This window comes from Fonsecaea erecta (genome assembly GCF_001651985.1).
Source record: "Fonsecaea erecta strain CBS 125763 chromosome Unknown Scaff2, whole genome shotgun sequence".
NCBI lineage: Eukaryota > Fungi > Ascomycota > Eurotiomycetes > Chaetothyriales > Herpotrichiellaceae > Fonsecaea > Fonsecaea erecta.
In genome coordinates this window covers 3,995,657-4,008,867 of record NW_017387245.1, presented here as the reverse complement: position 1 = coordinate 4,008,867, position 13,211 = coordinate 3,995,657, and the positions used below count along the sequence as shown (strand labels likewise).

General features: G+C 53.5%; 4 protein-coding genes across 4 annotated transcripts; 1 reads left to right on the top strand and 3 right to left on the bottom strand.

Moving 5' to 3' along the window:
• Positions 1-539: 539 nt before the first annotated feature.
• On the top strand, positions 540-2,762 carry AYL99_03187 (hypothetical protein; the record flags this gene model as incomplete). The annotated part of the gene is made up of 8 exons (XM_018834703.1): positions 540-745; positions 807-906; positions 972-1,255; positions 1,305-1,633; positions 1,686-1,720; positions 1,779-1,837; positions 1,898-2,035; positions 2,123-2,762. 8 exons carry the CDS (start codon positions 540-542, stop codon positions 2,760-2,762), a joined length of 1,791 nt encoding a protein of 596 aa, XP_018697327.1.
• Positions 2,763-4,087: 1,325 nt separating this feature from the next.
• Positions 4,088-5,398, bottom strand: AYL99_03186 (hypothetical protein; the record flags this gene model as incomplete). Its single annotated transcript, XM_018834702.1, has 2 exons — positions 4,088-5,195; positions 5,256-5,398. The coding sequence occupies 2 exons, from the start codon at positions 5,396-5,398 to the stop codon at positions 4,088-4,090; spliced, it is 1,251 nt and encodes a 416-aa protein (XP_018697326.1).
• A 1,790-nt stretch (positions 5,399-7,188) lies between these two features.
• On the bottom strand, positions 7,189-9,491 carry AYL99_03185 (hypothetical protein; the record flags this gene model as incomplete). The annotated part of the gene is made up of 9 exons (XM_018834701.1): positions 7,189-7,524; positions 7,579-7,675; positions 7,727-7,887; positions 7,954-8,054; positions 8,124-8,547; positions 8,613-8,877; positions 8,926-9,017; positions 9,082-9,397; positions 9,463-9,491. 9 exons carry the CDS (start codon positions 9,489-9,491, stop codon positions 7,189-7,191), a joined length of 1,821 nt encoding a protein of 606 aa, XP_018697325.1.
• Positions 9,492-10,572: 1,081 nt separating this feature from the next.
• AYL99_03184 (hypothetical protein) lies at positions 10,573-11,163 on the bottom strand (the record flags this gene model as incomplete). The annotated part of the gene is made up of 1 exon (XM_018834700.1): positions 10,573-11,163. The coding sequence occupies one exon, from the start codon at positions 11,161-11,163 to the stop codon at positions 10,573-10,575; it is 591 nt and encodes a 196-aa protein (XP_018697324.1).
• Between the last annotated feature and the right edge of the window lie 2,048 nt (positions 11,164-13,211).

Below are 13,211 nucleotides of genomic sequence, written 5' to 3'. Positions count from 1 at the left end.
AAGAGCCAATCAGCGAGATGCCGAGATCGCCCGGAACGGCTAGACCGGCGTCTAAACCGACGTGGCGTTTCCGGACACGGCATGGTCAGCATGGTTTCTTGGTTCGTTTCTGTCCTTTGGTTCAGGAAACCTGCCCATGGGTGTTTGAGGCCGCCTGCGATCGTCCCCCCTGCGCGACGAGCCCCCGAGGTTGTTGTTGTCTCTGTGTATATCACTCGCTCGGCGAGCAAGCCATGAGACCAATTTGCGGGGATTCCCCGTCGAGGTGAACGTGCGAATCAGCGCCTTGGAAGATGCCCGTCGAGCAACTGCCGATGCACAACTCTTCGGCACGGTGCCGACACGTGGTAGCCTGGTCGGTTCTGGTGCCAGAGCCATATCAGCTTCGTGAGATGTTCATCTTCCCCAGATCACCCTGAAGGGTCAGACTTCTACAAGTCCACCATCCCTTTAGCCACCTCATCTTCCTCTTCTTCGATTGTGTGTTGACTCTATATCTCTCGAGTCTCTCTCCTTCTCAACCTTGCGAAGCTGTGATTATGAGCGGCGCAGTGCACGCTGGGGAGCACGAGCAGGTGGCCCCTGTCTCGATCGTGGACAAGCCGTTGGGCGAGCACCATGAGACCACCGTCGAGTATGTCAAGGAGGTCAACGACACCATTGCCCGAACCGATTCGCACCTGGACGACACGCATGTCGCGCTGGGTTGGCGGTCATGGCTCGTGGTGCTCGTCACCATGTTTGGGTGAATATCCCTTTCCCCCGAGGACTGTTTTGCTGGATCTTTAGACTAACCACTTGAGCAGCAACTTGACCCTGGTGTTTGTGGTGGTTGCTGCCGGCTCGGTCATTGCCTTTATCATCCGAGACCTGGGCCACCCCGGACTGGCCGGCTGGATAATTCAGGTCGGTATTTTCCTTGGTTGCCAATCGACTAGGACTCAAAATGCTGATACTCACGAAATTTACAGGGCCCGCTCCTGGTGCAAAGCGTCCTGTGTCCCATCATCGGCAGGCTGTCAGACGTAGTGGACCGCAAATACCTGGCCTGTATTCAGCTGTCGGTTGCCTTTGTTGGCTCCATCGTGTCCGCCACGGCCCATTCCATGAACACCTTGATAGGAGGAGGGATTCTCATCGGCGTAGGCCTGTCGTCGCTGGGCATCATCGTCGCCATCCCGGCAGAAGTGCTGCCTCTGAAGTACCGCGCCATCGCAAACGGAGCCAATTTTCTAGGAGGTGCCTTTGGAGGCCTGTAAGTGAAACCTCCCTTGTTCAGCCTGCTGAGGACTAACCTTGTAAAGTATCGGACAGCTCGGTGCGGGCGCCGTGACCAACGTCGACCAGGACGGCTGGCGGAACATCTTCTGGATGCAGGCGGCCTTTCACGGCGCCACCGTGCTCATGCTGCTGGCCTTCTACTTCCCGCCCCGCCGGTCGGACTACCCAAAGATGACCTTTATGGAAGTCCTGTGGTCTCTCGATCCCATCGGCGCGATCCTCTTTGTGGGTGGCGCCACCCTGACCATCCTGGCGTTGGATTGGACTGGTGGCTCATATCCGTGGCACGACGCCCATGTCATCGCTCCCCTTGTCGTCGGAGTCGTTCTTTTGGTGTTGTTCGGAATATATGGTGAGCTTTCACCCAATACTCTGAGGAATTTTGGTGGCTAACGGTGATGTAGAATGGAAAGGAAGAACCGATGGCATTGTTGCTCATGTGAGACATGTACCAACCTGTTTGGTTTGCATTCCTGATGCTGACGACTCTGTTTTAGGTCATGTTCAAGAGCGGCTACAATTTCCCTCTCGCGGTCTTTGCCTTTGCAGTTGAAGGGTAAGTCGTCGATGCGTGTCCCTGGGAATGTGAATTCGTCAACCGACTAATTGGTCCCAGATGGATCTTTTACAGCGCCGTCAACAGCGTGACTCCCCAGGTCATCCTCAACCTCGGATGGGAGACGACGTCCTGGCAAATCTCCATCCGCCAGCTGGCGTACCAGCTGCCTACCATCGCCTTCTCGATTCCCATGGTGTAAGTCAAGTTCCCTTCCCGCTCTGTGCCTGCCCTCCCCTATCTTCATAGATTGCTCGTCTCTGACTTCGGATCACCGTCACACAGCCTCTACTCGACCCGGTACAAAGACCTCAAGAACCCGCTCATCTTCACGTACACGGTCTTCCTGGTCGTGTGCATCTGCTACGCGACGATCAAGCCGACCGAAAACCACGCGCAGTACGCGTTCGCGGTGCTCGCGGGGATCGGGCAGGCAGGACCGCTGACGCTGATCCTGGCGCTGGTGCAGTTCGCGGCACCGCACGCCTTCATCGCCACGGCATCGGGCTTCGCGCTATCGGCCCGCGCCATCGGCGGCGCGTTCGGGTCTGCCGTGCTAGACGCCATAATCAACGGCAAGATCGCCGCGACGCTGGCGCGCGACGTCACCAAGGCTGCCACCGGCGCCGGCCTGCCCGCCAGCTCGGTGCCGGACCTGCTGGAAGCCATCGAGGCCGGGGTCGGTTTCGAGGCCGTGCGTGGGCTCAACGCCACGATCTTGGACCAGGCGCTTGACGCGCGCGACTGGGCCTACGCCCGAGCCTACCGCCTGGCCTGGTCGAGCATCATCCCCTTCGTGGTCCTGGCCATTGTGGCAGTGATCTTCATCAAGCAGGTCAAGGAGCTCATGACTGAGCACGTCGAGGCCAGTGTGGAGAGGAAGCCGGCCGGCGCGAGGGCGGATGAGGAGATGAATGAGAAGTGAGCCAGGTGCTGATGTTCCCCACCGTTGACAATCAATCTTGCTGCATGCCGTAATTGAAGACGTTGGCATTAACATAGCCCGCCATACATCAATGTTAGCAATATGAGCATCGATTGTTCTCAGTACGTACCATACTGAAAACCCCTTTCCCTCTCTGTGTATAACACAGTAGCATTGTAATTGGGTAACCTCTTGGCTGGCTTGCGGTCCCGTTGAAGTAGTGCCCGGCGTCGACCCATGTGTGTCTTCTTCCTCAGACCTCCATATCCCCGGATTTCAGGGGATCTTAGCCGTGCCGGGATGTCTTTCTTTTCTTTGGATATCTCCAAGGACCTGTGACGCAACGACAGGGATAGATTCAAGCCGGGCCTTTCTTCAGAAACAATGGATACCGACAGGTAGTCAAGTGATTGGGTATCTTGAACCGTCAGAGCAGTGCGGTGCCGTCGAGCTCCCCTCTGTACCGTGATTGGAATAATCCCAGAGTACCTGCGAGCCCGCACTTGGAGCATGTCATCTCATACGGCACAGGACTGGGTACACTTAGATCTTGTGGCTGTAAGGAACGGTTATCTGCACTCAACTCATGGTCGCACGAATGCCATGTGGTAGTTATGTATGACCGTACTTTTCCGGTCGAGCACATCCGTGACATCTGGAGGCACCATGCTCCAACGTACCTCAGTATGTAACGTGAGGACGTCTTGTGGTGGCCCTCTTGCGCTGTCGATAGCAGGGGAAAGGGGATCAAAGAAGTCTAGGTCACAACCTCTTCAGCGAAGGCATAAGAGAGAGCCATTGAGGATCCTCAACTATTGACAAGGTCGTTCTCAATGCCACCGAAGTCCATGGCCGTCCCCCTGAAGGCAATGAGTCAACCCAAAAAAAGGCCAATTCAAACACAAGAAAATAGTCCATTTTGGTCGTAGGTCCAAGTACAGTCTGGGAGACTAAAGATACAATATGCCATATAGCCAAGAAATGGAGAACGGGGGTATCACAGCCCGAGGTATCCATCCCCAAGATCCATCGCAGTTCTTGCCCACTCCTGAACGAACGCAGTGCAAGTTGTGGTGCCTGGCGGTGCCGGCCATATGCTGTAGAGACGTGAAAATGTGTGGCCCCTCACTCATGCCATGCAAACATTCCATTGCCCGGTAATTCCAGCATCATGCAGACAGAGAGTCATATGCACGCCCCCATGCATCTCCAAGACTTTTTCACCTATCCAAATGCCGGGAGAACCCAACAAAAGCCAAGAAGCCTATCGTCAGAATTATCGTAAACTCATATCATTATCGTTGCTTCTGGGTGTTTAGTTCTTGTCATCTTCCAGCTTCAAGCTGTGAAGGGGTAGGCAGAGCTTCCGGAGCCGCCGGTTGTGTTTGTGCTTGTCGACTTCGACTGGGCATTCTCAAGCCAAATCTTGATCTCCACGAGGACTGAGTGTCGGCTCCTTCTTGGCTAGCAGCTGTGTTGGAGCTCGGTAACCTGTCTCTTTGCCGCCGTCGATCTTGTTCTCGAGCAGGTTGATCTGCGCGCTCTGCACGCACCACCAGTGGGAATCCATGCCGATCACGATCGTGATACACGATACTCATGAATCGGCCCGGAATGATCATTGCAGGTCTGCGGCCTGGTCGACCATTGCCGATAATGGAAAACGCCGTTGGGGGCGGCTGCAGGTTTGTGGGATTCACTTCGGCACCTTCGGGACGGGGCTTGGGGACGTAGTAATCCGCCTTACAAAGAGGACAACAGGCTCGGCGTGATGTCAACCATGGATCAACACACGAGGCATGGAATGCGTGACCACAATGCAGCCCACGAATGTCATCGTCGTCGTCGATGTTGTCGATACAGATGGCACAGGCGTCGCCAGGATCAGGCAGCTGTTCGGCAGGAAGGGCAGTTTGGATACGCTCTTCGTCTTCGTCGTCATCATCGTGACTGCTGACTTTGTGCACGGGAGTACCGGGTGTTCCGGTCGATGGAGCAGATTTGGGACGAGAGGGCGTGACTGGCCGATTGTCCATGTCACTCTTTTCACCTTCCACGACTTCTGGTTCACCATGCTCGGGAGTTTTCTCCTCCGTCGTGGAATTTGTTTGTGCATGCGCCAATTCTTGGGCCTCAATTTCCTTCGAGTCCTTGGAATCCCGTTGGACGTTGTGTATGCTAGCCGGGCGGGAGGTCGTAGTAATCCCTCCCGCCGTGGGCAAACCCTCGTCGGCACGATTGGAACGCCATGTCTTGTATTTTGTCAAAGGGAATTTTTCGTTGACTTCCTCGATGGTCATGAGCTTCTTCTCCCGTCTGCGGCGATGTTGTCGAGGCATTGCTGCGAGATCTACGCCGTCTGGGTCTTCACCATTCATGCGCTGTCGATTGCGCTGGTTGTATCTAAAGCAGTATTTGACGCCAACGATGATCCTGGCGGGAGACACACAAGATTAGAGGAAATACCAACGCCTGATGCCGATTGAGGCTCACCATAAGTTCGTGAAGACAACCCCAAAGCCCAAAGCCACGAAAAAGAGCAGTGGCGAACTCGGACCCGAGCCTCCATTGTTTCCAGGGCTGCCAGTTGGGCTCGCTGTGGGCGACGACGTGATCGATGATGTCGAAGTGGCCATCTTAGATGAGATATGACAGCCAAGGCACCGGAGTAAGCGTAAAGATGGCGGGTGCGCAACTGGATACCGATCGCAGCATCTAAGCTGTACCGGCGACTACGGAGAAAAAGTTGATTATTGCTCGAGTCGGCCGCTGAAGGGCAGAGACATGAGCAGGAGACGAAAAGGAGAGGTTGAGCCGTGACAAAGTTGGAAAAGGGTGTGAGTGTGTGTGTAAGTGTGTGAGTGGCGCCCGACCGCGAGGCAGATCGTTATCGATGGAGGAGTGACGGAACGAATAATCGCAAGCACGGGTGAGATTAGGATTGGTCCTGCGGCGTGCTGTTTGGGTCGTGGATGGGATCCTCTTTCACACGAGGCGGATCGAGTGACAAAGGGTGTTGAGGTGAAGGGGGAGGATGTTTCAAGGGGAAGAAGCAACGCTTGCTTCGGAGGGCGGATTGGTCCAAAGTTGGATACGCAGGCTTTCAATGGGGCGGATGCGGGTGTGTAGCATTCCCGGCAGGAGAAAGGAGGAATCGATGGGTGGCTGCTTCAGAATGATAAAATTGGAGGGGGAACAATGGTAAGAGTAAAGAGGGATATATTGTAGCGATGCAGGAGCCGGAGAAGCTGAGGCTGGATGAAGGTGAAGGTGAAGGTGATGGTGAAAAGTGAAGGTGAAGATGGCCGCAGTTGGAAAGCTGGACCGAATCCTGGTTCACAAGACCAAGTCCGAGGGAAGAGGAAAGAGGGAAGCGGGAAGAGTGCGGGCGGCGGAGAAGAATATTGGGAGGGCTGGAGTGCTAAAGAGCTAGGGCTGGTCAGTACTGTAGTAGTGGTGGGCTGGGGCTGGCGGGAGGGTGCAGCCCTTGCACCTCGGGCACCTGCGGAAATCCGGTTTAGTTAAAGAAAGCTACCTACTCCAGGTATTCCCACTGGCGACTCAAGCCTAGTGGCAGCCGCGGGAAGGCCGGAGTGGCCGGATGCCTGAACGATCCATGCAGCAGCATCTGATCATGATTCATTAATCATTCATTATCATTCCTCGTCCCCTCCGGCCTGCCTGCGCCTGTACATTTCTGCCAAAATGATGCTGGTATCAGACAATCATCGCGCCATCCCTGGCAATCCTCTCGATATCCTGCTCCCCCCCTGCCGAAACATTGATCCTCCTCAATCTTAGCGTCCGTGGTGGCAAGCGAGCACAGAGGACGCCGCCGTAGTAGCGTGCCCGAACTCCTTCGTTCCTCGCAGCCTAGTGACTTGACGCCACCCGCAAACGCGGCACGGAGTTCTCCTCGACAAGAGAAGAGAGACAAACGCCATCATCCCACATCCCACATCCCACAGATCACTTGGTCTTGCGACGGCTGCACACTTGGCTTGCTTTGGTGCGAGCTTGTGTCTCTACTCCTCCAGTGCTCGGCGATGGCAGAAACTCCCTGGGATTCGTCGAGGATCACTTGACCCTGTAACTATCAGTCCCCTTGTTTCAACCGGACGCGGGGTTTGCAGCGCGTCGCTCGTCGATCGATCGATGATGCGCTACGCAAGGTGTCCATGTTACATGACATCGTTAGAGTTCTTTGTGTGACAAGCAACAACTCTCGCGGCCTTGAGCAGCCAATAATGAGGTGTGGCTATCTTTGTCCCTTGCACATGTTGCAAAGCACACCCATCACAGCCCCATGGCCAGTGGAAATTCCCCGAGCCACTGGTCTAGACGTCAACCAGCGCTTCCAACTGTTCTCGTCACAACAACTTTGGCGCACTAGGGCATTGAGTGCTCAGCTTGAGTGTATCTCGTCTCAATACGTGACCTTGCTGCCCTTACGATATCCACCTTCCTCCTCGACATCATTCTCCAACGCGTTCATTTCTTCTTCCCTCTCATTTAAGTGATGGAAAAGCACCCAGATTAAACATCCAGCGCAGAAGCTCGCGATGCAAAGTCCCACAAACATCCACAGGATGGCAGGGTCATACGCAACTGGCGTCAATGCTTCGCCGAGCGCCGATCCAAATGCGTTGGTAAGGAGGTAAACGGATTGCACGAACGACTTCATGCTGGGGGGAGCTTTCGTGTATGCGTACTCCAAACCTGTCACTGACGCGAAGATTTCGGAGATGCCGATGAGCATATACTGTGTCAGAAGGTTAGCCATTGTGGTGCACATGCTGATCTGGCGTCCACTCACCGCTGGAGCTTGAATCGCAATGTGCACGTTGTTGCCCTCGGCGACGCCATTGACAACCGACGCATCGCACAGTGGTTGCTTATAACATGGTCCAGAGCTATGAGGTACAGTCAGCGATAAACTCCGCCGCCTGTTGCCGACCGCTTACCTGTAAATCAGATGCTGCACAATTGCCGCGTACATCATAGCCAGGGCAGCTACCCAGAAGCCCAGCACGATTCGGTTGATTGGTGGGAAAGGGATGTGCATCTTTCTGAGAAGAGGATACACAAATCTGTCCAAGATTGGCACGAAGACGATGATGGCGATCTGTACGCAGACTTGTGAGCGTTTCGGTTCGATTTGATGAAAGCCATGCCTCCTCCGTGTACTCACCGGATCGAAATTCTGCATCAGGTCGTTGGGAATCCCATGCCCTCGCATTTGGCCGGCTTGGGTGACAAAGTTGCCGCTGAATTGTCCGTAGACACACCAATCTGCAACAGAGATTCAGCACCCCAATCCCCATTGTGGTCATGGCCGATCTCAAGAAGATAGGAACTCACAGATTGGGTATATCACAAAGACACGACACGCAACCAGTGCCCTCTTCAACTCCTCGATGAAGTGATCGTTCCACGGAACCGTCTTGTGGATGCCCCTTTCCGCCATCCAGCTCGGTTTCGGCGCATTCTGGTCACGATGTTTGATCATGAGCCACACTGCTTTGAACGCATCCGTGATGATAGATCCCTGAGGTGGCCGGACGACGTAGATCTTGCGCCCTAGAATGAGAACGGTGGTGCCGGCGCAGAACATGCAGAAGCACAGCAAGAAAGCGGACCAGAAACCGACGTCACGTTCCATGTACGGCGTGGCCAGGAGAGACAGGGCGCCGATGTTGATGCAGGTGTAAAAGATCATGTAGATCCGCTGGATGGTCACCGCCGGGTCGATGATGATCCGCTCACCTTTGGGGGTGGTCGACATCTTGTTTGCGTTAGTAGTCTCCTTCATGTATACCAGCGCCTGGCTATCGCGCGTTCGGCACTTACAATCATCTTCCTGCGTTTGTACTGGTCTGCAATCAGCGGGGCGACGTTCGACTTGATACCGCCGGTGCCAATCCCGATGATGATGACCGCGGTGATAAAGCCACCCAGCCCGGCCCCGTGCTGCAAGGAAACCGGCAACGAGGTCGTGAAGAGGATCAAGAGTCCGATCAAGTAGACCGAGCAGAAGTAGAGAATGGCTTTGTACTTGCCTAGGTACTGGTCGGCAACGATTGCACCCAGTATCGGAGTGACGTAGCAGAAGAAGCTGGTTTGGTGGGTTAGTTACGCAGATGAGGGTAGATGTGTTTCTCACTTGAAGAAAGTAGTCAATCCGGTTGCGCCCTGGTGGCCCAGTCCTAGCGCACCTCTTCCCTGCGACCCGTCGAGGGGGCGCTGAACATAGTTCTGTCAAGGGTCAGTCAAATCGCGAGGACCACAGGCACGGGACAGGCGGTGCAAGAGTGCTAACCTGGAAGATGCCCTGACAGCCATAGAACGTGAAGCGCTCGCACAGCTCGACGAAAGCCACCAGGAAAGTCGAAAAGGGAAGGCTCTCGCCAACGTGACGGAGGTGCTTCTTTTCGTGCTCGTTGGGTTCCATGCCATCTTCGGTCTCGCCAATCTCGGTATCCTCACTCGGGGAGCGTGGCCTCTTCTCGTCGCCGATGAAACCATGTTCAGCAGCAGTTGGAAGAGCCTTTGGGTCTGCCGTGAGTGGTCCGCCAGTGACATCGTGGATGGCCTTCACCGAATCATCGTTCTCTTTGTGTTTCTCCCCATGCAGTCTAGAGAGAAACATCAGTCAGCTTCGATGTCGACCTGTTGGATTGTCTTTGGGGGGAATCTGTACTGAGCAGCCTGAAACTCATGTTCCGCCATTCTGGGATTTCAAGGCAATGGGCGTGATAAAGTGGAAGTGAAGTGCATGCGAAGGGATGTGATGGACAGGTGAGAAAAGACGCGAGAGAACGGTGAGACCGTGAAATCCAAGCAGGTTAACAATTGCAACGAAAGATGCTAGAAACAACCAAAAGCAGCCATCTTGCGGGGTATAATTATACCTAGACCACCGTAGATATTATACTAAGAGTGCTTCGTGATAACATCCTTGGCCAGAAGCAGGGGCATGGGCAGATCGCTCCATCGTTGGCGAACCTACCAATACTGGCCATTGCAATCGTCAACATATACTACCCTCGCTGCCGAGAGGTATCAATGCACTCCATCGAGAAGCATGGACGAAGCGATAGTCGATGCAACAACGACCCAGTGATCGTCAGATCCCACGGCGGTCGTGTCATGGAACGGCCCTTGGCACGTTGCAAAGGTCCTTGACCCTCACGGCATGATGCGACCGACAGTTGGAAAGCTTCCCGTTGCTTGACGTATACCAAGAGATACCAAGAGATACCAATAGGTAGCAAGCGAGAATGTGACAAGGCTTGATGGCGGGAGACGGAAAGGTGGTTGGGTGGTGGTGCCCACGGTACGGCGATGATTTGCAACGGCGGAGAAGGACATTGATGCCAAGCCGGAAAAATAGGATCTACAAGGACTGAACGGCCGCCGCTGATGTCATTCTCCCTCTCCAGACTGATCATTGGTCCGGAGACAACAGCATCGGTGTCGCAAAGCCTCGATCGGTACTTTTCCCACGGCAGAGTGCGAGAGACAGACACAGAGATGCATGGTAGCTAGTTGTAATTTCTTCCAGAGATACCTAACAGTAAACCATCAGCTTGAATTGGCTCTGTCTTCCTGAGTCTGCAAATGGTCAAACACATTCATTACCAGTGACGTGTATACACCTGTGCAATAAACTGTTCCGACCTCCCTGTACAAAAGACCCTCCAATTTGCCATCACGACATGTCCACCCATGATATCCTCCAGCCCATGGTCATCATCAGCTCAAACCGTCTCTCTGGAGTTGCGGACTGCGGGTGTGTTGCGAATTTCTTTCAGTGGACGTCTGCACACTCTGGTGGCTCGTTCCAGTCGACCCATTGATCTCGTCGTGGAGGAAATACGCATGACGCTTGGAATCTGACCATGCAACATTCTGCTTTCTTCCAGTCATTCAGATCTTTTACCATGAGACGACCGGTATAGTCGATGGCTTCGAGCTTGAGCTCGTCGGCGAAAAAATTGAAACACTCGACTGTTGGTCGACAGCACTTAAGCGGAAGTGGCTCCAACCCCTTCCCAGAGCCTTGAGACTGGGACGTAGTGACTGATCGACGACGTTGATAGTTTGGTTGTTTGCTGACTATGACATTCACCCCAGTTTCATTGAACATGATCCTCCGCAAAGGCGTGTAGCGGGCTCGAAGCTTCACAGTGAGATTGCCCAACCCATAATTTCCGGTCTCTGAAGGCCAGTCCTTCTCGCAAATAACTGGGTCCTTACAATCGTAGTCCGGATGGCCAAGTGGTGTGCATAATTGCGGCGTCGGCGTTGGCGTTGGCGTCGCGTCCGCAGGTTCAGCAATGACTTGGTTAAGAATACCGAGCAGCATTGCTAGGGCGATAAAGGTTTGCAAAAATGCCATTGTTGTGTTGGTCTGCATGAAGGGGTTTCTGGTAATGGGGTCCCAACTGGTGGAAGTTGACGAGGTTGATTTGGATTCCTGCACAAAGCGTTGAAGCAGAACTCTTGTTGGTGGTGGTGTTGGGAGTGAGAAAGCAGTAAGCAGTAGCTTCTTAAATAATCCTGATTTTCAGAGGACCTTGGGTAAACCACTGTCAGGTCCTGAAACCCAAGATGCTCTCCAGGTTTTCTTGTTCCGTGGATTCACGGAACTTTCTGCAGAAGCAGGCTGCAAAGTGAGAGGTATCGAAAGGGACCATGGTGGTCCATAGAGCAGCATCCAGTGGCTCTATGGGATCGATTGGGGTGGTCTGAGACAAATACTGGTGGGCCAAAAGTCCTGAGGACCTTTGAGTTTTGAGAGATTTGGTTTGAGCACGGGCTTGTTTGCCGTATATTTTGGTGGATTGAGAGGAGATATTGAGTTTGAGATGTTTCGGGTTGGAGTTGTCCAACTTGTACATGCTCTGATGGAATGAGAGCTGGGACCTTGAGAGCCTTGACTTTTTGAGTGATTTTGAGTCACATTCAGTTCGAGTTCTGTATGCATTGGTGGATAGTGCATACAGCGGTTGGCAGAAGGTTGTAATGATTGAGTCACTGGCGGATGTCAGGTTGATTATGGCCTGCTCAGTATACTTTGTCTGGCTGAGAGCAGCGGTCGACAAAGCGACAATCGATATGCTCGTGTGAAGTTGCCCAAGGTTGCAGCTATCCAAGCCATCCAAGCTTTCCCTTCTTGCACGCTTTTCCTTCTTGCACGGGGGGCTCAGGTATCTTTAGCCTTGGAATAACTTCTTCAAGTTTCCACCGAGCGCCACGGGGAGGCAGAGACCACACTCGGCAGGGTATTTATGTAACAGGAGCCTGACCGTGTAACAATGTCGATATAAGAGGCGTAAGTGCCAAAACAAGGCACCCAAAAAATTAGTGAGTTGGGAACTCACTTGCAGAGGCGAACTCCGTAATCTATACCGAGTAGTAAAGTTACCATTCCGGTCGCCTTCAATATCTAATCTAATGAACTTACCTCGTCTTCGTCGTCGTCGTCTTCCTCTCCCTCTTCCGCCTCCGCCACTTCTGAGGCCACCGCCACCTCCCCAGATTCTCCTCGAGCACCTACTGGATCCAACGGCACCAGTAGGGGAGGTCCCTCTCCAATGAGGCTTTGGCGCCGCAGAAGCCGCCCTGTCCACTTGACCACCTAAGTCTTTATCTTATCTCCCCACAGGCAGGACAGGATGCCCACCAGAAGCGACAAAACACCCGTGATCACTACCCACTTCATGGGTGTGGTCCAGGGGGTTGCCGCTACTGGTGGGGGCGGAGGCGGAGGGCTCGGTATTGGCCGTAAAGGTATCTTCCTGTGGACCGCCAGTTAGATTTGTGCACATATAGCCCAATACGCGCGTTGAGAGAGGTACTTGCCTTGGTGCCATGTTTACTTCCTGAGGAAAAGGAAAAAAGGAGCGCCGGAGGGAGGTATAAGTACCCAGGTCCTGTAAAGGTAAAACTTGTCAATAACGACCCACCAGGTCCCAATGGAGTATAGGTCGAAATAAATGACGAGGAGTATTCTTGGTACAACCAATTAGAGTACGTTCCATGTACGAGCAGCCGCCGCTATCGTATTTGGTCGTAAGATATCACAATGGGGGAAGAGCGTCCACCATCGAGGCAGGCACCTCCCCAACATTGTTGTACAACAATCGGAGGAAAAGAAGACAAGATCGCATTATGAATGCTCATTGGGAGTACGATGGTTTATTGTCAAACTATTTAAGCCCGTGTTGTTCCATGCCCTGAGGTATCGACACCAGAGAATAAAACACACATTCGACGTGGGTGCATTTTCCCATCGTCAAGAAAACGCCAATGATGCTTTCACTTCCTTCTCCTCCAGCGCCTTGCAGCAAGTCATTGTGTACAAAGGAAATGAGAAAAAGCCCAGAGTCCAATCGTTCCAGCAAATATCCGTAAGTCAATCATAATCGCATATACACATGAGAA